The 21,994-nt window shown below is 49.5% G+C and overlaps 2 protein-coding genes across 5 annotated transcripts in view; one reads left to right on the forward strand and one right to left on the reverse strand.

The window, feature by feature from the left end:
• Positions 1-4,876, reverse strand: part of EIPR1 (EARP complex and GARP complex interacting protein 1) — a 117,560-nt gene extending 112,684 nt beyond the window's left edge. The window contains exon 1 of one of the 3 annotated variants that reach the window (XM_060647799.3): positions 4,485-4,876. In XM_060647799.3, coding sequence (XP_060503782.1) covers positions 4,485-4,526 — 42 coding nt within the window. In that variant the 5' untranslated portion in view covers positions 4,527-4,876. The remainder of the gene's footprint in view (positions 1-4,484) is intronic. The other 2 variants (XM_060647795.3, XM_060647809.3) reach the window with 2 other exon arrangements.
• Positions 4,877-7,394: 2,518 nt separating this feature from the next.
• The window catches only part of TRAPPC12 (trafficking protein particle complex subunit 12), an 81,768-nt gene continuing 67,168 nt past the window's right edge, over positions 7,395-21,994 (forward strand). For both annotated transcript variants that reach the window (XR_013554827.2, XM_078445055.2), the window contains exons 1-2: positions 7,395-7,527; positions 15,384-16,572. Coding sequence is in view for 1 of the 2 variants with exons in the window: in XM_078445055.2 (XP_078301181.2) it covers positions 15,388-16,572 (1,185 nt within the window). In the remaining variant the exon portion in view is untranslated. The remainder of the gene's footprint in view (positions 7,528-15,383; positions 16,573-21,994) is intronic.

Consider the following 21,994-nt stretch of genomic DNA (forward strand, 5'->3'; position numbering starts at 1 on the left):
TCGGGAGTGGGGAGCGGGGAGCCGGCTCCTACCCCCCACCGAGGCAGCTCTTCCTTGCCCGGAAAAATGGGAGCAGGTACAATTTTTCTGGCAGGTTCTCCGGCCAGAGTCTAGGACTGGAGAGCACGCCAGGAGATGAAAATGCCCTTCTCCTTCCCTGTGCCGTCCCACACCCCCTCCCCAAATCTGTGGGCTTGGTCACATACAACCTCACCAGAGCCAAGGAGGAAAAAGAACTGAGGGGACGAAGTAAGGAAGTGAGAAGGAGCCATAATTAGGACACAAGGCGAGGACAAGGATGCCTGAGGTTCGGGAGGGTCCTACGGCCACGAGCCCAGAGCGATGTGCACCCAAGTACTCAAAACACGGCAAACACGGGTCCTGCTGGAGGAAAATTTAGCTGTAGAAATACATGCATGTATCTGTACAAAATACCTGTACACACAGAAGGTATATATGTACACAAATTGTACACGTACACGTGTACATACGTATAGATCCCATCCGAGCCACAGCACTTGAGAAAGAAAAAAAATCAAGAAGACAAAAGCAAGCGCGTGAGTGAGCTGGAACAACAACAACAACAAAAAAAAACGGGTGTGGGGTTCCTAACTCCACAACACAAGCAATAAGAAAAACCAATCATCAAAATTGGCTCCAAATTGAGGCTGAATCGGCGGTCCGCTTGGCTGCGCCCTCTAGGCTTCTCCCGAGCCTTGCTGTTTCCAGGAAAACATTCTCCCGTATCCCCCTTAACTACAGAAGCCAAAGTATGACCTTTGGTTGAAGACCAGCCCTAAGTCAGGCCCCTGATTCCCATCACCAGACCTACACGTGGCTCTACACGGTGTGGCCTGGACACAGGCAGCGGCCTTGGGTCACAAGCAGTTCGCAGGCACTGTGGAGACGGCCTCGCTCCCACCTGCCCATCACCTTGATTGACTCAGTGGCTTAGCAAATAGGTACCACGCACCTGCTAGGGGGCGAAAGAGAAGTAAGAAATAGCCCTGCTGTCCACTGGGAGGAAGGGGAAGTCTGCGCTTGACCGTTGGCCTCTGACAGCAGCGGTGTCCGAACCGAGGGCCTGACACGGGGGAACCGAGGTGTCTTGTTCGGAATAAAAGGCCTCGGGGCGCCTGGGGGGGCTCTGCCGGTTAAGCACCTGACTCTTGATTTCTGCTCAGGTCATGATCTTGCGGTTTGTGAGTTTGAGCCCCGAGTCGGGCTCTGTGCTCACAGCATGGAGCCTGCCTGGGATTCTCTGTCTCTCTCTCTTCCTCCCTCCCTCTCTCTCTGCCCCTCCTCCACCTGCACGCTCTCTCTCCGTCTCAGGAAAAAAAAAAAAAAAAATATATATATATATATATATATATATATATATATATATATATACACATACATATATATATATGTATGTATATATATTAAAAACAAACAAACAAAAAAGGCCTCCAAGAGCAAAGAGGGCGCTGAACAGGAGGAACCCAGGCCTGAAACCAACTTCTCTAACAATTACAAGAGGTTTCACTGCTCAAAACCAGAGTGTCCTCAATTTTAAAATGGGAAGAACAGTCCCCGCGCCCAGGGCTGGTGTGACAATTAAGCGGCCTGTCAGACCCTGGCACCTACCACCCGCTCAACAAAAGTCCGCCAAAAATGAAACCGAACACAAACCCCCACATAGGATGAAAGCCATGCTGGAGGTTTTGTGAGAAAACGGACGGGCCTGGGGCAGAGAGGGACGGGCCACGGGACCCAGGTGTCCCGGAAAACAGACAACAGAACAGACAGCAACCTGGCCGGTCAACCTGCCGGAAGTCACCTGCAGGCTGCGGCCGGAAAGTCAACACCCACCAGCAAGACACAAGGGGAATGAGACAAATGGGGAAAAGGAAGCGTTTCCTCAGCAACAGAAAAATGGAAAGCTATACAAGAAAAAAAATGAAATCCTAGAACCCTACTTGAATCAGCAGCCAGAAATATTTCTAGATCTAGAAAGACGAAGACCCTAAATAAGGATTTGGCAAGAAGTTATGATACAACTGTATCAGGAGTCTAAAGAAACACAGGGGAGAGGACAGAAAAAACTAAAAGCCCTTAGTGGCGACATCCAGTCACTACATGGTGTCCAAGAGGTAAAAGCAGATAGGTAAAGATGAGAAGAAAGTTTTCAGTTGGATGGGGTTGTTCTCAGGGAATCAGATCAGGTGGGATGGGTGTGTTTAGGGCCCGCAGATCTTAATCAGCTTTTCAGCAATTTGACTTCTTGAAAGGCTTGTAAACGCTACTTGGAATTTTTTTAACTTTAAATACACAAAAATAAACACAAGTCAAAAGTCCCTTCCTATAAGCTAAAAGATGCTGATCATAGGATATGAAAATGTTCTGTAAACACTAATGCGCTTAGCATTTTTATTTTAACAACCCCTATATGGCCCTCAAGCCTCATTACCTTCAGTCAATGGTCAATGACCAAATCCCCATCTTCTAGGGTAAACTGCTCTCCATGGTGATGCGAATGTCACTGACAACCAACCCTCCACTGTCACTTTCGGTACTTACCCTTTAACTATAATAATGGTTCTTCGAATTCCGGAATGTCACAACCCACAAGCTGTCCAGAGTAAAGCGGCACAAAAATGTGCTACTTCTTTCAAGATAAAGGAGAAAATCAGATAAAATATTCGATACCCAGGGCAAGGATCCACTCCTTGATATTAATCCCAGGAAAAAACATGTCAAACCCCAGGAAATAACGTGTGTTATCTCAAAGATCCAACACGGAAGATCAAAACCTCTGGGTTACTTAGGAGATTTCTTAAGGAGATCAAAAGTTACGAGGTACACCGGCAGAAGACGCGCACTTCAGGTAGCACACGGTCAGAGAAACTTAGATCTCCCCGTGCGTACCCTTTGCATGTGCCCACACGTGAACTGTTTCCAGGAGAAAGCCGTGTAACTTTGTAGTTAGGGGCTTTAAAGTTGGCTTGGGTTTAAAGCCTACCTAGGTTAGAGTCCTAAATCTACCAGTTACTGGCTAGGTTGCCTTGGCCCACAGGGAGAAAAACACCTACAAGGACGACTGAGAGATTAGAAATGCATACACAGTCTTCAGCAGGGTGCCCAGCACACGGTGACCACTTTCAAAGGCTGATAGTTAAGGCACAGTCTTGGGTGACGGAGCCCGCTGTCAAACCCTGTAAACTGCCCATTCCTCACAGGACACTTTGAAACTGCCTTATATGGATTTATCTGTAAGAATTTTGTCTCACTACAATAATTACACACTTATTGAATGCTTACCAAGGGCCACGCACCTTTCTAAGCTGTTGAATTAAATGTCTCAACTCATTTAATTGTCATAACAGCCACAGGGGATCGAGGCTCATTTTCCCATTTTCTTGGCAAGGAAACTGAGGCCCAAGGCCGCACAGCTAGTAAGTGCTGGAGCCAGGATCTACACTTCAGGAGTTTCGGGGGTGGGCAGGCTTTTCGCAACTAACAGTGCCACTTCTCTCACTGTAAGCTTCTTGAAAGCAAAGATCATTATTATTTTAACACACATTTGGGGCGCACAATTATGTATCAGATACTTCCTAGGGCAATGAACAAAGGTTGTTTTTGTTTGTTTTCTTGGTATGTGTCCCTAAGTGCCTTAAGCAGCTTCTCAAAAGCCATCAGAAGAGATGAAAACCAACACAAGGCTCTACCAGGTCCTACACAATGCGACCCACCTGTCCTTCCAGCTCCTCCGTTACCCCCTCACTCCTCCACTCCATCCCTACAGACTTCCCAGCGGTCCTGCCAAACCGCACATGCATTCCTGCTTCACCGCTTACACTGTGGGGGCTCACGCACTTCAGACATTTACTGAGCACCTACTACGTGATGATCACGGTGAACAGGCCCTGGAGTACAGGATGAGGCAAAATAGGACATTAGTGGGAAAGAGGTGAGATCCGAAGAGAGTCTGTGGTTCAGTTCACAGGATTATACCAGTGCTGATTTCTACGCTTTGATCAATGTGCCATGGTCTTGCAGTCCTCAACATTAGGAGAAGCTGGGCGAAGGGTGCAACAGAACTTTCCGTTTATCTTTGCAACTCTTAGGTAAATTTAACACTGTGTCCAAATTAAACGACCCCCTCACCGCCACCACCCCCAAATCACAGATACGGCGCCAGCCTCTGTGAGCTCCAAGGCGGGAGGAAATTGCACACAAGTAGCCAGCCTGCAGAGAGCGGTGGGAATCAGGCCCCAAACAACGTCCAAGGGCTGCCGGGAGAGGGGCGGCGGGGTGTTCCCCGGGGGTCGTGGGCTGCGTCCACCCTGCGTCACGCAGGCCCCAGGGCCTTCCTGGATAAACAAGTCCTGTAAAGGAGCCCCCCCGAAGCCTCCGGGTCCTCAGCGGGACAGGGGGAGCTGGGGGTGCAGGAGGGCCTCGCTCTACAAACGCGCGGCGCCGGGGGCCTTGCTGGGACTCACCTGGAACTCCAGCCCGTAGATCACCGGCGCGTCGTCCTCCATGCTGCGGCCGCTCACACGCTTAACGCCTGTCCCCAGAGCGGACGCGCCCCCAACTCAGCACCCATTCATTCCCTCCCGCCCAGGCGGCACCGAACCGGGAGCTTTTGCGGCCTAACTCGGCTCCCGTAGGCCACACTTCCTGTATTTTCCTGATGCGTCATCAGTACGCTCCTTGCCGGCGGCCAATGGCAGCGGCACCGGGCTCGTGCGCGTGCTCATTTGATTCCATCCGGGTTCTCAACCCTCCTGACGTCGGGAGGCGGACGCGGCGGGGAGGAGCGGGGACTAGAGCCAGTGGGGTCGAGAGCCGGGCGGGTGGAGGGGTGGGGGAGGGTCCCGGCGGAGGGGAACCGGAGGTGGCGGAGGGGCGTGGGCGGGCTCCAGGGCCTCGCGGGGTCGTCACTCCGCCCCCAGCCCGTAGTTTTGGGGCATTGAGACGTCCCATGCTGGGAGCCCTCCGCGCTCCGTAGCTCACAGAGAACCGCTCACGTGGAGCTGTGGCGCTGCCCTTTATTACCGTTAGTACTTTGCCCAGCGCGGGGACTGATGCTTTACAGAAGCCGGCTTAAGGTTCTTCTAACCCTGCCACTAGGGTGTCATACTTGCATTTTAGAGATGAGAGGCTGCAAAATTGACCAACGGTTGAGGACAGGGAGGTCGTAAGGTGGGAAGCTAGGATGTGTGCCCGGTCTGACTCACCTAGGCTCTGCCCAGGGTCCTCAAGGTCAGGAGCCACGCTCCTTCAGGCGGCAGGCGTGCCGCAGTGTCCGCACTTGGGGGAGGGGCGGGGGGAGCATGTACTACCAGTGCAGCTGAGCGATGCCTGGCGCCACACCTCTGGCAGGATCTGACCTGCATTTGACTCTAAATGGGAGCCTGCTGGGAGACCCTGGGTTCCCTGGGCATCTCCAAGCATGGAGGACTTAGCACTTCCAAGGCACCTCCCTTGACCGACCGTGTCCTTGGCAGTCACAAGTGAAGCTGCATGGAGTCCCAAAGTGCCATTAGCAGAAGCCCTTTCACTAAGCTGAATTCCACTGGTTTAGAAGACCACGCGCTTCTACAACTGTGTGATTAATTTTTTTTTCTCTACTCTTAATCTTCTTGACAAATGAGATGTCACTTCACACCTGTAAGGATTCCTGGTGGCAGAAAGTCAAAAAATAGCACGTGTTGGCAGGCAGTGGGGAAAGGGGAAGGCTTATACCTGTTGGTGGGCATGTAAATGGATACAGCCACTGTGGAAAGCAGGTTGGAGTTTTCTCAAAAACTTAAAAATGGAAGTACATACGTTCCAGCAATCCCCCTTCCGGGAGTCAGAGGAAATAAAACCACTATATCAAAGAAATATCTGCACCCTATGTCCAGAACAGCCTTAATCACAGTAGTCAACACGTGGAAAAACCTAAGTGTCAATAGACAGATGAATGGATAACCAAGTGTGGCATTCACACGTGCCCCCCCCCCCCCCCCCCCCCCCCCCCGCACACACACACAGTGGAATATTTCTTAGCCTTAAGAAAAGAAGGAAATCCTGTCATTTGCAACAACATGGACGAGTCCGGAGCACATTCTGTTATGTGAAAAAAGCCAAACGTAGACAAATACTGCACGATTACACATACATGTGAAATGTGAACAAGTGTGTGTGTGTGTGTGTGTGTGTGTGTGTGTATGACGTTGTTGGAGAGGAGCACCTGAGTGTCTCAGTGGGTCAAGCATACAACTTCATCTCAGGCGACTATCTCGCGGCTGAGTCGGAGCCCTGTGTTGGGCATTGGGTGCTGTGCTGACAGGTCAGAGCCTAGAGCCTGCTTCAGATTCTGGGTCTCTCTCTCTCTCTCTCTCTCTCTCTCTCTCTCTCTGCCCCTCCCCCCTCAAAAAATAAACATTAAAAAAATAATCATTGTAGCAGAAGAATGGAGCTTACCAGAGGCTAAGGGGGTGAGAGGAATGGGGAGATACTGATCAAGGGATACAAGTTTTCAATTATGGTGAATGAGTTGTGGAGACCTACTGTACAGGTGTCTATAGTTAATAATAATGTGCCCTATACTTGACACTTTCAAAGAGTAGATCTCAAGTGTTTTCATCACATATGTATAAAAAAGGTAAGTATGGTGGATACGCTAATTTGCTTAATTGTGGTACTCATTTCACAATGTATACATGTGTCATGACATCACATTGCACACCTTAAATATATACTGTTTTTATTTGTCAAAACTAAAAAAATTAATCAGTTATGAAGGGAAGACAAAAATGGTTTTGCTCGGTTGTATGCCAGCGCCTCACGCCCTGGCAGGCATCGTTAAATTTTGATGGATAGCTGTTGGATGGATGAGGAGTCCTCAGTGATTACAGTAAAAATCAAGGAAGCAGACCCACAGATCTGAGCATCGTATTCATCGTCTCTGATTGCCTGAGATTAAGTTGTGGAGCTAAGAGAATGCAGAGTCTTTATATTGCTGGATTAAATCTACCTACCTACTACTGATATTATTCCTACCAGCTTTACGGTTAACATTATTACACAAGTACAAATGCACAGCTGAAAAAGTAGAAAATACTGATAAGCACAAAGAAAAGTCTCTAAAAATAAGTATTTCTTGGGTGCTTTGGCCAGAAATAAAAAAGAAAGGGCCTAATCCTCTCTCTTCCACCTACCCTCTGGCTCAGGTTTCCCTGTAACCTGAGGATCAGGCTTAGTTCCCTCCCTATCCCGAGGGTTGTGGTCAAGCATCCCCGCCCATTCCCCCGCCCTTCGCATCACCTTGGAGCGCACGCTCCGCCCACCGCAGCACGAACCGGAAGCGCGCGAAGCAGCCGGCTCCTGCACTGGGCATGCGCAGAATCAGACCGACCGTCCAGCGCGCGCAGGCGCAGAAGCCGGAGAAGGTGCCGGGTCGAGTCCCTCCTTCCGGTATTCATCCACCTTCTCTCCGGACTCTGGTCGCGGCCGCCCGTGACCGCCTCTCCAACCCCAGTGGGCGGGTGGCAGGTGAGACTCAGGGCCCGGGCTGTGGGGAGGGAGTCGGGTCGTCCCTAACCGCAGCCCCGCCGGTCCTGACCTCAGCCCCTCGCTGGCTTGTCCCATGGCCGGTCCTCCCGCAGAGAGGGGGGGGGAGTCTCTTCTGTGTCTCCCCGTTGGGGAGCTCCTCTCCGGAGGCTCCTCCTAAGGGACTCTTGGGGGGGGGATGCTCCCCCAGGTCTCCTCCTTGGAGGTCTCCTGCAGGTCCCAGCTGTGGCACTCAGCAGCTCGGCCCTGAGCAAGCCCCTTAATCTGTCTTCTTGTGAGTCTGCTCTTCTGTGCACGGACATGACCTGCCCACCCAAACTCGGTATCGTGCGGGTAAAATGCGGCGGTTTGTGCGAAAGCACAGACGCCAGGGTGAATGTTGCCTATTATTACACATCCTGATCCCTTCCAAAGCAGCCTTCGGGACGGGACCGACCGATAGTGTTGTACACCGTGAAGACTGACAGCCTTTGTTGTAAAACACAATGCTCAAAGATAGCTTCTAAAACGTGTCGGTTTTTCTCAAGCTTGGACACAAAAGTTTAACCCCAGTGACACTTGGACGTACGGTTTCTACCTTTTTATGGTGGTTGGAAGATAAGGTGTCCTTCTATCCAGATGCTTTACTCCTGGCTTCTTTTCGTGAATTCAGGAGATGGTACCCAGTGACAGACCAGGCGCCCGGCCCACTGTGGCGGGATGGGAGAGGCAGAGGAGAGTGCAAATAGGATACTTTAGCGGTGACATGTCTCACCCCGTCCTCACGTTCTGTGGTTGCTAACAGGATCTTCACCAGTCCAAGAGCCCGTGTTACCGCTGTGCTTCATCATTAAAATCACAGTTACCGTGCTTGTGTATACGTAGCTCCTTACGGTGTAAAAGTGCCTGTGCACCAGTCACTGGTTGTTCCTCGTTCCCCCAGTGTGCAGTCTAAGAAACCAGGACTAAGACGAAGTTACTCCTCAGAGGTCACTTAGCAGGGAAGCTGGGACTCCAGCAGTTCTTAAGAGCTTGCGTCCAGTGCTCTTCCTGACTCCCCCCTGCTGCTCTGGATCATGATCTGTCCCAGCAACCTCGCAGGGAGAGCAAAGGCGGAAAACCTGTGTTGAAGTCCTGCAGCACCAAATATTGTCAGTGTGACTTTGGCCAGATCACTTGGGTTTCTCTGCTGTTTTGTAAGTTGGTCCTGAGGATTGAACAGGACAAGACATGTCGGGGCATGTGGGTGGCTCAGTCAGATAAGCGTCCGACTCTTGATTTCCACTCAGGTCATGATCCCGGGGTTGTGGGGCTGAGCCCCGAGTTGGGCTCTGAGCCGAGCGTGGAGCCTGCTTGGGATTCTCTGTCTCTCCCTCTTTCTGCCCCCCCCCCCTTGCTCTCTTCCTCAAAATAAATAAACATTTCAAAAAATAAGATAATAAACGTAAAATGTTTCATCTATTGTGGGTGTTCTTTACATGGGGTTTTTTGTAAGTCTATGCTAATTAGATTTCCACTATATGACGTATATTTTCACGGAAATGGGGTTTGCACTATTGCAATCTGGTAAAAGACTTATAATTCCAACATCATGTCCACAAAGGGGACCTGCCCTATTGTAGTTTTAGTTGTTCTTAGTGAAACTTTTCAGTTCTCAAATAATCGCTTAGAGTTAGTACTTAAAACAAAAAAAATCTTAAGGCATTAATTAAGGGCCTTGCGCAAAGCACTCACCTGAACAGAAAGTCTACTTCAGTTGCTGCCATGTTGATGCTAACATAAGCCGAAATGTCTGTGGTTTAATAAAAATTATTAAGTCAATAATAGAAGTAATTATAGTACACACAAATCAAAAACCTACCTGTGCTTTCCCGTTTTTTAACTATGCAACATGAAGACCCCATGTAACATTCATGAAGATAACACAGAGATCGAGTGCACACCTGGCCCAGTCTTCTGCCCACAAGCATAAGAAATGGACAGTCGTCAGTGGCTTTCTCACGTGTCCCTCCCTGATCAAACCTTCCCTTGGCACCGCCCCCAGCTCCCTCTCCAGATGAATTGAGTATTAGCATCACCTGGCTTTTGCACTTGTATTCCTAAAACAATGTATTGTTTAATTTACATGTTTTTGAATTTTATATAGAAAATCATACTGCTTATTTTCTAGCATGGCCCATTCATTTTACATTTAATGTTCCATTTTCAGTATGCTGTTTACTGTGCCTATGAGCAGTGCTTGTGTCCAGTGGGTTTTTTTTTTTGGTTTTTTTTTTTTTTTTGATCTTTGGAAAGCGGCGGGTATTTTGTTTGGATTTGCTGTTTATAAGCATTCACAGTGCTAGCTTATGGTACCACGTGCAGGAGTCCCTCTGTGATGCATAGGTCGTGGGACCTCTTACTGTCCTCACCAGGACTCTTGAGAGTGAAAAGAGGTACTTAATGGAATGTAAGAAACAAAGCAGGTGAACATACAGGGAGAGGGGGAGACAGACAGAGGGAAAGGAACCGTAAGAGACGCTTAGCGATAGAGAACAGACTGAGGGTTCGTAGAGGGAGGTGGGGGGGGGGGGGGGATGGGCTAGATGGGTGATGGGGATTAAGGAGGGCACTTGTCCTGTTGAACACTGGGTGTTCTATGTGAGTGATGAATCACTAAATTCTGTTCCTGAAAACAAAAAACAAGGTAGTTAACTTTACAGTAACCATATGCACGAAGTGGAAGCATCCTGCAAAAGTCAAGATGCGTGGCTGCGGAGTCACAGGATATGTGCTTGTGAAATGTGTATCCTTTTCAGCCTGTTCAAATCTTTGGCCTGTTTTTCTGTTGGGTTGTTTATTGTCTGGTTGAGTTCCGGGAATTTTTATCTATTCTTCGTATTAATTAAGAAATCTGGCAGTACCCAGTGTAGGGGAATGTGTTGAGCAAGAATACTTTCACGCTAACTACCCATGTAAACTGGTACAAACACTCGGGAAGGCAGTTTGGCATTTTCTAGTAAGGAAGAAGACGTGTATTCTCTATGACCCAACGTACACATAACGTGTATTTATTTTATTTTAGAGAGAGAGTGTGTAAGCAGGGGAGAGGGAAAAAGAATCTTAAGCAGACTCCACAGAGCTCGGCACAGAGCCCCACGCGGGGCTCCACCCCACGGCCCTGGGATCGTGACCCGAGCCGATGCCAGGAGTCAGACGCTCAAACAACTAAGCCGCCCAGGCGCCCCACATGTAACGTTTAACGACGTGAGGAAATTTGCTTGTGTGCACCAGGTGACGTGTATAAGAACGTTCCCAACAGCACTGTCTATAGTATCAGAAACCCGTCAGCGCTGGAACAGATTGTGTGTGGTGCCATCACACAGCGGCCTCGTCAACAGCACAGACGAATTAATTCCAGCTTCGCGCTACTTTTGAGGTTGAATCTCAGGTTAGAAGTTGAGAAGGGAAATTAAGTCAAAAACGAAAAAAAGAAAAAAAACTAAGCAAAATGTTGTTTGAGGAAGTAAACGTGCAGGAAATGAAAAACAAGAGTGTGACAAATTTCAGAATATTACCCCTAAACGGGAGAGGAGTAAATGTTAGAGTGTATTGTCTCAGCCACATGTTATGAATGATTTATATCCGCTCAAAGTTTATTGGAAGTTATTTACAGGAAACGTACCTTTAGAAGAGAAGGGGGAAAATGACAAGGAAAGAACCTTGTAAGGTCTCCAGCTGAGAGACGTAAGAAAACTCGGGAGGCTCACAGGCTATCCTTTTCTGTCCGGAGTCCCCCCTCCACCCCATGCCATAGTGCAGCTTGCTCAAGTGCGTGTGTGAGTTACTTAGTTTTCTCTCAGTGGTTGCCTAGGGCCGGGTTCCCGAGAGCAGAGTGGTCTGAGTTACCCTGCTGTCTGACACGGGAGCACACCGTGAGTATTGGTTCCTGGTCTGCAGGGCATTGCAGGCAGCCCATTGGCAGTGGTTTTTTATAAATACGTCGTTTCTATTCAGAAATTAGGATTAACAATACAGGTTTTGCTCTGGATTGGGCAGCGTCTTTGTAAACCTTTTCACTAGGAAACATTGATTTTCTAAATTAGATTGGATAAGAAGTGAAGTTTCTGAAGAGAATCAAAACATAGTTACAAACAGGCACTGATTCGAATGTTGCTTTTTAACTTAGCTTTCTTCTTTTGAGAATATTATTTCTTTTTTTTTTTATTTTTTTTTAATCTTTATTTATAATTTTTGAGAGAGAGACAGAGTGTGAGCAGGGGAGGAGCAGAGAGAGAGGGAGACACAGAATCCGAAGCAGGCTCCAGGCCCCGAGCTGTCAGCACAGAGCCCGACATGGGGCTTGAACTCACGAACGCAAGATCATGACCTGAGCCGAAGTCGGACGCTCAACCGACTGAGACACCCAGGTGCTCCGCTGAGAATATTATTTCTTTAAAAACATTTTCGATATGGGGCGCCTGGGTGGCTCAGTCCGTTAAGTGTCCAGCTTTGACTCAGGTCGTGGTTCATGAGTTCGAGCCCCGCATCGGGCGGTGTGCTGACAGCTTTGGGTTCTATGTCTCCCTCTGTCTCTACCCCTACCCCACTGGTGCTCTGTCTCTCTCAGACTCTCAAAAATAAATAAACATTAAAAGATAAAAAAATAAAAAATTCTTTGGAAGTATAGGTAAATGAAAATAAAAACATCTCAGGTGAATTGGCAAACCCAGTTGCTGTGTCAGAGCGTTGTATCCTTTGTCTAGCTGTTGTGCAGAAAAGTTACATTCCCACTATCAATAAATAAGTTTCCCCCCAAATTCCCTAAGAACTGGCATTTCTAAAAATCCACCTCTTTCATAACCTTTTTTTAGATCATAGTTTGAGTCTGTGTTTCTTTACTGCTGAAGTGCTGTTTCTTGCTGTAAGTATCCAGTCCACATAACGAATGGGTCTCGCCTAGTAATTAGCCTTCTCTTATCCTGTGCCTTGTGGGAAGTAACTCTGTTACCTGTGGACAGTCTTTCCTGCGGGACCCTAGTCAGTCCGTCTTGATCTAATACATACAGATTAACCTTGACTGGCAGTTATTTCTGTGTATTTTGAGAGTAGAACGTTCTCCACTCTTCCTGCGTGTGAAGAAAACGCTGTGATTTTGCCAGTTCCGATATTCTTTGCCTTTCCCTGTAATTATACGTATCAGACCTTTTCTCATACCCTACGTTATTCTACAGTTAGCCGTTAGTGTCGTGTTGTGATTTCCGGAGTTCCCGTCTGAACCGTTTGTTCTGAGACAGGCTCGGTCCTGGCACCAGCTGCGGCCACAGCATCTCCGTACCAGGCGCGGCACTAGGGGCCGGGGTCCTAGGTCCTCACGAAGCTAGGCAGGAAGGACCAAACTCCACTCCTGGCAGGGTCACCTACAACCAGTGATTGCATTTTTAAGCGCCCTCTACACCCAAGGTGGGGCTCGAACTCACAACCCTGAGATCAGGAGTCGTGTGCTCTATCACTTGAGCCAGCCGGACGCCCACTACCAGTGGTTGTAGATGAGTCCTGTCACTGCTCTCATTGTCGGTGTCCCCTTCTGTACGTGAGGGCACAACGGCATCTCGTTCAGCTTCTGCAGAGGTGAGAGGAAGTCGTGTTTGTTCCCGTCCTGCACGTGACTAGGCACGTCCACTCCTCATGTTCCCCAGGCAGCCTCCAGTCCGCCTTGCTGTGAAACATTACCAGAGCAAGGCTTTTGTTCCTTGTCCGTTGTGTTTTTGACTCATTTTTAGCTAATGATCGGAGAGATGTGTAATAAATAGGGAATCGGTAACTGACAATGCTGGACAAGACACTTCTCCAAAGTGCTCAACTTTGATTATCTGCTTTAAAATGCTCTTGTTTGGGGGCACCTGGCTCAGTTGGTTAAGCATTCTACTTTGGCTCAGGTCATGATCTCACGGTCCGTGGGTTCGAGCCCCGCGTCGGGCTCTGTGCTGACAGCTCAGAGTCTGGAGCCTGCTTCCGGTTCTGTGCCTCTGTCTCTCGCTGACCCTGCCCAGCTCATGCTCTGTCTCTCTCTCTCAAAAATAAATAAACGTTAAGAAAATTTAAAAAAAAAGTAAAATGCCCTTGTGTGTAGATCTCAGGGTGGCCAGGCTGTAACAAAGAAGGGCTGCTGATTTAGGGCAGTGTCAAAGTGTTGGTAAAAAGTCATCTCATCTAAAGACCATGCTTTGTGAAGACCAAGAAGGCATTTTATTTTTTCCTAGAAAAACCCTCATCTTTCTTAACTGGGGGATTTGTTCCCTATAAGAGTAGAACTATATACGGTAACGTTTGCTCAAAAAGTCCTTTAGGAAAAAGAGGCATTTTCTTTAGACGTTAAACTCTTCGTTTCATTTTGTGGCCTCTGCCATCCCGTGTCCACACAGCATTTCAGCTGTAACTGGCCCTGGTTTCTCAACTTACTAGCGGCACAGCGTTGAGCAAGCTGCATGAGCTCTGCAGGCGCCAGCCTCCTCATCTGCCCGATGGAGTAGGTCTCAGGGTGGTTCTGAATCCAGGAAGAATGTCCACGCACAAATCTTAGATCGGTGCCGAGGGCCCGGTGTGTGCTAGTAACTGGCCCAGTTTGCTGCCATCAGCTCTAGCAGTCAGCGTGCCTCACTGAGTGTGCCCGTATCTTGGTGTGTGGGTTTTCTGACTCACACCCCATTCAGGGAGGATGTGGAGAGATTATTACAGATTGGAAGAGGACGTCTTCAAGTGAATCTTAAAGAACACTTAGGGTTTAAAGAGCTGGAGACCTCACCCCCATTAGGATGGCCAGTGTCAGAAAATAGCAGGTGTCGTCAAGGACGCTGAGAAATCGAAATCCTTATGCACGGTCTCACAGAATGCAACCACTATGGAAAATGCTTTGTTGACTATTCAAACAACAATTAAAAATAGAATTGTCGTAAGATTCAGCAATCCTGCTACTGGGTGTATACCCAAAAGAATTGAAAGTGGGGACCCCGAGATGTTTGTACACACATGTTCCTACCAGCAGTCACAGTAGCCAGCGTGTGGAAGTGACCCAAGTGTTCGTCAGTGGATGAGTGGATTGAAAAAATGTGTAGACACAGTGGGGTATTGTTCAGCCTTAAATGATCAGGGAATTCTGACATACGACCACCTGGGTGAACCTTGCAGACGTTACACTGTGTGAAATAAGCCAGTCACAAAAGGACAAGTACCATGGCGTCCCACTTAAGTGAAGTACGTAGAGTAATGAAGTCCAGGGAGTCATGAAGTAGAAGGCGGTTATCAGAGCTGGCAGCGGGGGTGGGGAAGGAGGGCCCCGGGAGGTGGTGCCTAACGGGGACATTGTTTCAGTTTGCAAGATGACAAGAGTTCTGGGGATGGACGGTGGTGGTGGTTGCACACTGAATGCACGTGACACCACTTAGTTGTAAACTCAAAAAATGGTTAAGACCGTAAGTAATATAGATGGGGTGTGTCTTTTACCGTGATCAATCAATCAGTCAGTTGATAGATGGCTGGAGAAATGGAGTCTTTCGAATATGTAACTGACAAAGATTTTCTAATAGACTTAATTTTTTGGAGCAGCTGGAGGTTTGCTGCTAAATTGAGCCGGGGGTTCAGAGGTTTCCCGTGTGCCCTGTGTCTCCCCCACAGTTACATGCAGTGCACCTGCACGGACACATCATTATCCTCCAGAGTCCACGGTTTACCTTAGGGTTCACCGTTGGCGGCGTGCCTTCCGTGGGTTTGGGCAAATGTATGATGTCATGTGGCCACCATTTGTCTATAAGCTTAAGTCAGCTCAGTAATGACGGAGGTGGAAAGCTGATGAGGTTGGTTCATTTCTGTCTTGGCTTCAGGACCATGGAGAACGCTAACGGTGCCAGCCAGAGCGCGGCCGAGGAATCTCTCCCGGCCGATGGGCGAGCCGGGAGCACCACTCCGCAGGGAGAACAGGGCCAGCTCCTTTATCACGAGGAGACCATCGACCTCGGTGGAGACGAGTTTGGGTCTGAAGAGAACGAGACTATATCGGAAGATTCTAATCATTTTGTAGATAAGCTTAATGAGCACATGATGGAGAGTGTCCTCATTTCTGACTCTCCTAACAATAGCGAGGACGACACAGGTGAGCTGGGCTGTTTGCAGGATGTCGTGGAGCCTGCAGACGGTCACGCTGATCCCAGACCGGAAAGTCTGGTGGGTGAAGGAGCAGTCGACGCGCTGAGCAATGACACTGGAAGCGACGGAGACGGGGGAGACCGTGCATCTAAAGGCGGCTCTGACGCGACCCCCGACCCAGAGCTCGAAGAAGTAAAAGGCGCTCCCGCCTTGGGAGAAGAGGGTGCCGAGGACCCGGGCCCGGAGGGGCCGGGGCACAGCCCGCCTTGCAGGCAGTCCCCTCGTGAGGAGGAGCCCGTGCCCGTGTGCACCATTTTCAGCCAGTCGTTCGCCCGCTCCCAGCCGCCCCTGCTGCTGCGGGACGGCTTCCAGTCCCAGATGGTGAAGTCTCCGAGCTGTGGCGGTGCCAGCGACGCGGTGGCCAAGACCCCTCCCCAGGCGGTCCAGCCAAGCCCCAGCCTCAGTAAATTCTTTGGTGACCCCAGCAACTCTAGTTCCTTGGCCTCGGACTTCTTTGATTCCTTCACCACGTCCACTTTCATCTCCGTCAGTAACCCCAACGCGGGCTCTTCCGTTCCCGAGAAACGGTCTTCGCTCTCCACTCCGGTGGGACAGAGATCCCCGGGTTCCGCTGCGCCCTGTCTCTCCCCAGGGATTGAAAAGTCAGAGTCCGCCGTTCCCACGGCTTCCCTAGAAATTCCTCAGTCTCCAAAACCGTTTTCCCAGATCCAGGCCGTGTTTGCAGGGAGCGAGGACCCCTTTGCCACCGCCCTGAGCATGAGCGAGATGGACCGCAGGAGCGATGCCTGGCTCCCCGGGGAGGGGACCCGGGACATCTTGATTTCAGTGGCAACCCAACAGTACAGCACGGTGTTCGTAGACAAGGAGAGCCTCACCATGCCGGGCCTCAAGTTCGACAACATCCAGGTAGGTGCGGGCCGCCTCGCAGGGCACTTCCCAGTGAAATAGGTCGCCCGTGTCCACATCCGGCTCCTTTCCATCTCGTTCTGTTTTCCCCGGCTTCTCACTCACCCCCCATTCACGTGTGTGTGTGTGTGTGTGTGTGTGTGTATACACACATGTAAAAACGCCTTCAAGGACTGAAAAATCTGCCTTGTCCAGCAATTCCTAAAATTCTCATTTTGAGAGTCCGCGTTATGTGTCTAGTCAATTTGGAACTCCGTTGATTTCCCTAATAAAATGTGTTTAAGGCACTAATCAGAGTCTTGGAAGTGAACGCCCGCAAGGTAGATAGTTACATCAGAATTCTCAGAAATAGCTGTGAACCTTGTGTGAGTATGTTATTTGTGACATTGAAGCTTCAGCGAATAAGCCCCATTCCTTTTTTTTGTTGTTTACCAAATAACGTGCTTTATGTAGAAAGAGGTTTTATACATTTCATTAAGAAAAATATGAATGCCCCCTCCAAAATAAAAAATCACAAAAATGTCTGAATGTTCTAGAGAATAAACAGTAACAGAAAAGTTCAATCTAGTAATCAAAGACAATGAGATTATTTCCATTTTCCATTATCTTATTTTTTTAATGTTTATTTATTTTGAGAGAGAGAGAGAGAGAGCGTGAGTGAGGAGGGGCAGAGAGAGGGAGGGAAGGAGGGAGGCAGAGACTCCCAAGCAGGCTCCACACTGTCAGCGCAGAGCCCGTTGTGGTGCTTGAACTCACGAGCTGTGAGATTATGACCTGAGCCGAAACCAAGAGTCGGATGCTTAACCGACTGAGCCACCCAGGCGCTTCCTCCATTTTTTGATACCTAATTAGTCATTTCATTCATGATTATTCCATGTTTGTTCAAGTGTGGGAAAATAGTCTGTCTTGGGCAGCCCTGATGGGACCATAAATTGTTACAAACTTTTTTAAGTAAAGTTTTTAAATCAGCATCCGAATGTGTATGTTATTTGATCCAGAAATACCAGTCTTAGGAATTTTTTTTCTAAGGAAATAACGTCACTGGCATAGAAATACCCAGCTTTTGGGATGTCCGTCGGCGTGGGGTTTATTACTGCAAAGCATCTGAAACGATCTCAGGGTCCTTTTTCAAGAGGCTGGTTGAATACATAAGACTCATTTTTGTAACGGATGTTTCTGCAGGTAATAAGATATTAAAACTGATGGTTCGGGGGCGCCTGGGCGGCTCAGTCGGCTGAGCGTCTGACACTTGATTTGGGTTCAGGTCATGATTTCTCGGTTTGTGAGACAGAGCCCTGAGTCAGGATCCGCCCTGACAGCGTGCAGCCCGCCTGGGTTTTCTGTCTCCCTCTCCGCCCCTCTGCCACGTGTGCGTGTGCACTCTCCCTAAATAAGTAAGTAAACTTTAAAAATAAATAAATAAAATAAAATAGGAATGATGAGATAACAGAATTTTTAATGAGATTCTTATTAAATTTGAAAGCCTGAGTACAAGATGGCCTGAAGCGTGCGCCGTGCGGTAAAAACGTTTACACGCACGACACGCACACGACACCTACTGGTACGGTCAGGTCGCTGGCTGGCTGGCGGTTGCAGCACATCGGGCAGATCGCAGGGGGGTCGTCAGCTGTTGCCCGGCCCGGTGCGTGGGGGGCGCCGCCCCGGCCAGGCTGCAGCCGCGTGTCCTGCGCGCGTGTGTCCTCCCAGAACTGGAGGCGGGACCGGCGGTCTCCCGCAGCCCCGCTGCACACACCCGGCTGGGTCGGAAAGCCCAGTGCGTGTTGGTGTATGTTGGTAAACCTTGGTGAGCCGCTGAGCCCGGGACGAGTGCCCCACTGGGGACGTGGAGCCCTTAGTTATTTTCTGGGGCCCGAGAAGCGCGAGCCCACAGGCTTTGGACACTTCGCATGTTGGTCTCGACGGCTGTTCAGGCACCAGACCCACACTTGCCGCGCGCGTGCTGTCGACGGAGCGGTGTTCGAGGCGTCCCCTCCACCCCTCAGGCTGAGCTACTGAACATGTGCTTACCTTTGCAGGATCTTTCTAACGCATCCCACTTACGGGCTCCGAGTCCGGGGGACACTGGGACCCGTGGGATTAGGTCGACGTTTCCACACGGTCCTTCCCTGGCCCCGCGTGCATCCGCTGTACCCGCGGTGGGGGCCTTCATGTTCTGCCTCTTGTCTCCTCCCTGCCCCCTTCCTGGGGTCTCTGTGCTCTGCTGCTCGGTTCCCGGGACCTCGGTGGGACCGGCCTCCCGGCGCTTCCTCTCCAGAGAGTGTGTGGTTTGCAGTTTGCTTCTCCCACTGATTGTAATTCTCTCCCGGTTGGCAAGAGGCCTGGGGTGAGCGCGTGACGTTTCATGGACGGGGCCACGAACGCTGAACACAGGGCAGGCTGGTTAGGGTCAGACCGTGACGGTCGTCCTGCCCAAAATGTCAGTCATTCTTGAGTCAAGAAACACGAGCACCGAAGCTCTCTGCTGGTTGCACCTGGACTGAGTCACGTAGGAGACCCTGGCATAGGTCCTCCCCCGCTTTAAAGCTGCTGTGACTTCCCTCCCCAATTCCACGCTGCTAACCGTGAAATACCCAGAACGTTCCACGAGTCAGCAAGGACTCGGGAGCTCCCACTGCTCGGGCAGAACGTGGGGGGACAAGCAGGAGGCAGTGTTTCTTCCTTTATTTCCTGCAAGAGTCCCTCCGTAACGTCTTCCAGTTAACAGTGGCTGTTTTGGGAACCTCGTGGTGAGTTGAAATTTGAACGAAGAACAGTTCCCAAAATACCTTTGAGCCTCCCACGTAGCAAATGTGCTAGATGCGTTTTCACTTGTATATCACCCTTCAAAGAACCTTTCATTCCCAAAACAGAGAAGGAAAACCGTACGGTTAACGTTGAATGGACGGGCTGGTGTATTTGCCAGAAGACGAAAGATTGGCTTTCCTGTTAACTTTCTGTGCACACCAAGCTTTTAAGACCATGTCGCGGATTTACCTGTAACTGAGTTTCGCCTTCGTCACTGTTACTGTCGCAGACTTGTTCATGCGCAATCAGCTTTCTAAGGCACTCATGTTTGACGTTTTTCCAAATTGCTCACCTATTGGTACCTAATTAAAAATTGCCTTCCTGTGGGGTGAAAGTTGAGAAGATTTTGAATTTGTTTCTTTACAAAGTGACATCCATGGCAGTCTGCGCTAAGTTAGCGGCTTAAAGAGCGTGCGTCACACCATCCCACCAGAGTGATGTCAGGAGGAGGACAGGCTCTTTTAGTTCATTGTGGCGTCCGTGGCCCCTGTTCTGTTTTTTTGTGTTTTTTTTTCAATGTTTATTTTTGAGAGAGAGATACAGGGTGTGAGTGAGGGAGGGGCAGAGAGAGAGGGAGACACAGAACCGAAGCAGGCTCCAGGCTCTGCTCAAACACAGGGCTCAAACCCACAAACCGTGAGACCATGACCTGAGCCGAAGTCGGGTGCTTAACCAACTGAGCCCCCCAGGGGCCCCGTGGCCTCTGTTCTTCAAGAAGTAAATGGGAAGTTTGTGGGGAAGTAGTTCAGAACGAGTAAGGAACGGAAGTAGAGAATTGTTTGCCTGGCGCACCTGACGCGCCCTTGGAGACCGGATCCTTCCACCACCCCCTCTCCTGTCCCCGGTTCTCTCCTCCCCCGCCCCTTTCCCGCAGTGGGATTTGACAGGAGTCCCCTCGGGGAAACCCACCGTCTACGTGAAATCGCCCTTCCGGGCCGTTGCAAGTCCTGTGTCAGGAACCTCCTGGAAGCCAAAGACGTACCTGTTACTCAGGACTACCAGCTACAGATATTCTCAGCTTTAGTTGTGTGATCTTCGTTTTCATTTTTAAAGGTTATTTTTTTTCTGGATGTGCAGTATGTTTACAGTATAAAGTTCAAGGTTGACAGATGTTTTTCCCATTTAGCACTTCAGAGATGCCATTCCAACGTGCTCGGGACGTGAAGTTTCTAATAATTTTTATCTTTGGGGCGTCTGGGTGGCTCAGTCGGTTGAGCGTTCCACTTCGGCTCAGGTCATGAATTCAAGATTTTTCGGTTCAAACCCCACACTAGGCTCTGTGCTGACAGCTCAGAGCCTGCTTGAGATCCTCTCCCTCTCTTCTCTCTCTCTCTCTCAAGAATAAATAATCATTATTATAATTTTCATCTTTGCTCCCCTGTACCTAAGTACATGCTCTCCTCCAGTTGAGTTTAAGATTTTATCCCTGGTTTCCAGCTGTTTGACCCTGACAGGCCTTCACATGGTTTTCTTTTATGTTTATCTTGCTTGGGACTCGACCTTGTTGGTTTGTCGTTTTCACCAGTTTGGGAATATTTTGGTCCTTACTTGTTCAAATAGTTCTTCAGTTTTCCGCTCCCCCGTCTCCACTTCTGGGACTGAGATTCCACATATTATTTGCTATCGCCAAAGAGGTCACAAAGGATTTCTTTTTGCTTTTCAGTCTTTTCTCTCTTTTTGCTTAACGTTGAAATTCCTGCTGTTATTTTCTTAAGTCCATATATCTTCTCTTCTGTACTTTTTAGTTTGCAGTTGATGCTTTCCAGCGGAGTCTTCGTAGTTTTTTTCTCCAGAATTCGTGTTTGGTTCTTTTTTAATGTCGTTTTCTTTATTTGCTATGTTGAAGTTTTACTTTAGATTCTCAAGCACATTTATAATAGCTGTTTTAAGGTTCTCCATCATCTCTGTAATCTCAGGGTCTGTTTGTATTTCTGTTTTCTCTTGGTTCTGGGTCACACGTGCCTGTTTTGTCACATGTTTGGTAATTTTTGATTAGAGGACAGACATTGTGGTAAGTTTAGTGTTTTTGAAAGTCTGTATTTTGTCATCTGCAAAGAGACGTGTGCTTTGTCCTGGGAGGCAGGGAAGTCATGTGCAGATTTAGTTGATCTTTTCCAGGTTTGTTTTTAAGCTTCTTAGGGTGAGTTTAGAGTAGCTTCCACTGTTAGGTGACCTTTCTGACATCTGCTCGAAGCCTCGGTGTTCAGCGAGAGTGCCGCAAATAGCTGGCCTGACCTGGACATCTTCGGCCTGCGTGAGCTCTGAGAATCGTTCGGCTCCCTTGTCATCTCGCCCCATCTTCCAGAGTATCACCCTGTGCACATACTGCTTAGTGCTCCACAGTGGGCTCAGGCTCCTTCTCAGGACTGCCTCCTTCCCAGGGCCCCCTCCTTCCCAGGACTCCCTCCTGCACAGGGCCCCCTCCTTCCCAGGGCTCCCTCCTGCACAGGGCCCCCTCCTTCCCAGGACTCCCTCCTGCACAGGGCCCCCTCCTTCCCAGGACTGCCTCCTGCACAGGGCCCCCTCCTTCCCAGGACTGCCTCCTGCACAGGGCCCCCTCCTTCCCAGGGCTCCCTCCTGTGCGGGCTCCCTCTTGCAAATTCCAGCCCCCTGAGCT

The sequence above is a fragment of the Panthera onca genome, chromosome A3, assembly GCF_046562875.1.
Source record: "Panthera onca isolate mPanOnc1 chromosome A3, mPanOnc1 haplotype 2, whole genome shotgun sequence".
Taxonomy (NCBI): domain Eukaryota; kingdom Metazoa; phylum Chordata; class Mammalia; order Carnivora; family Felidae; genus Panthera; species Panthera onca.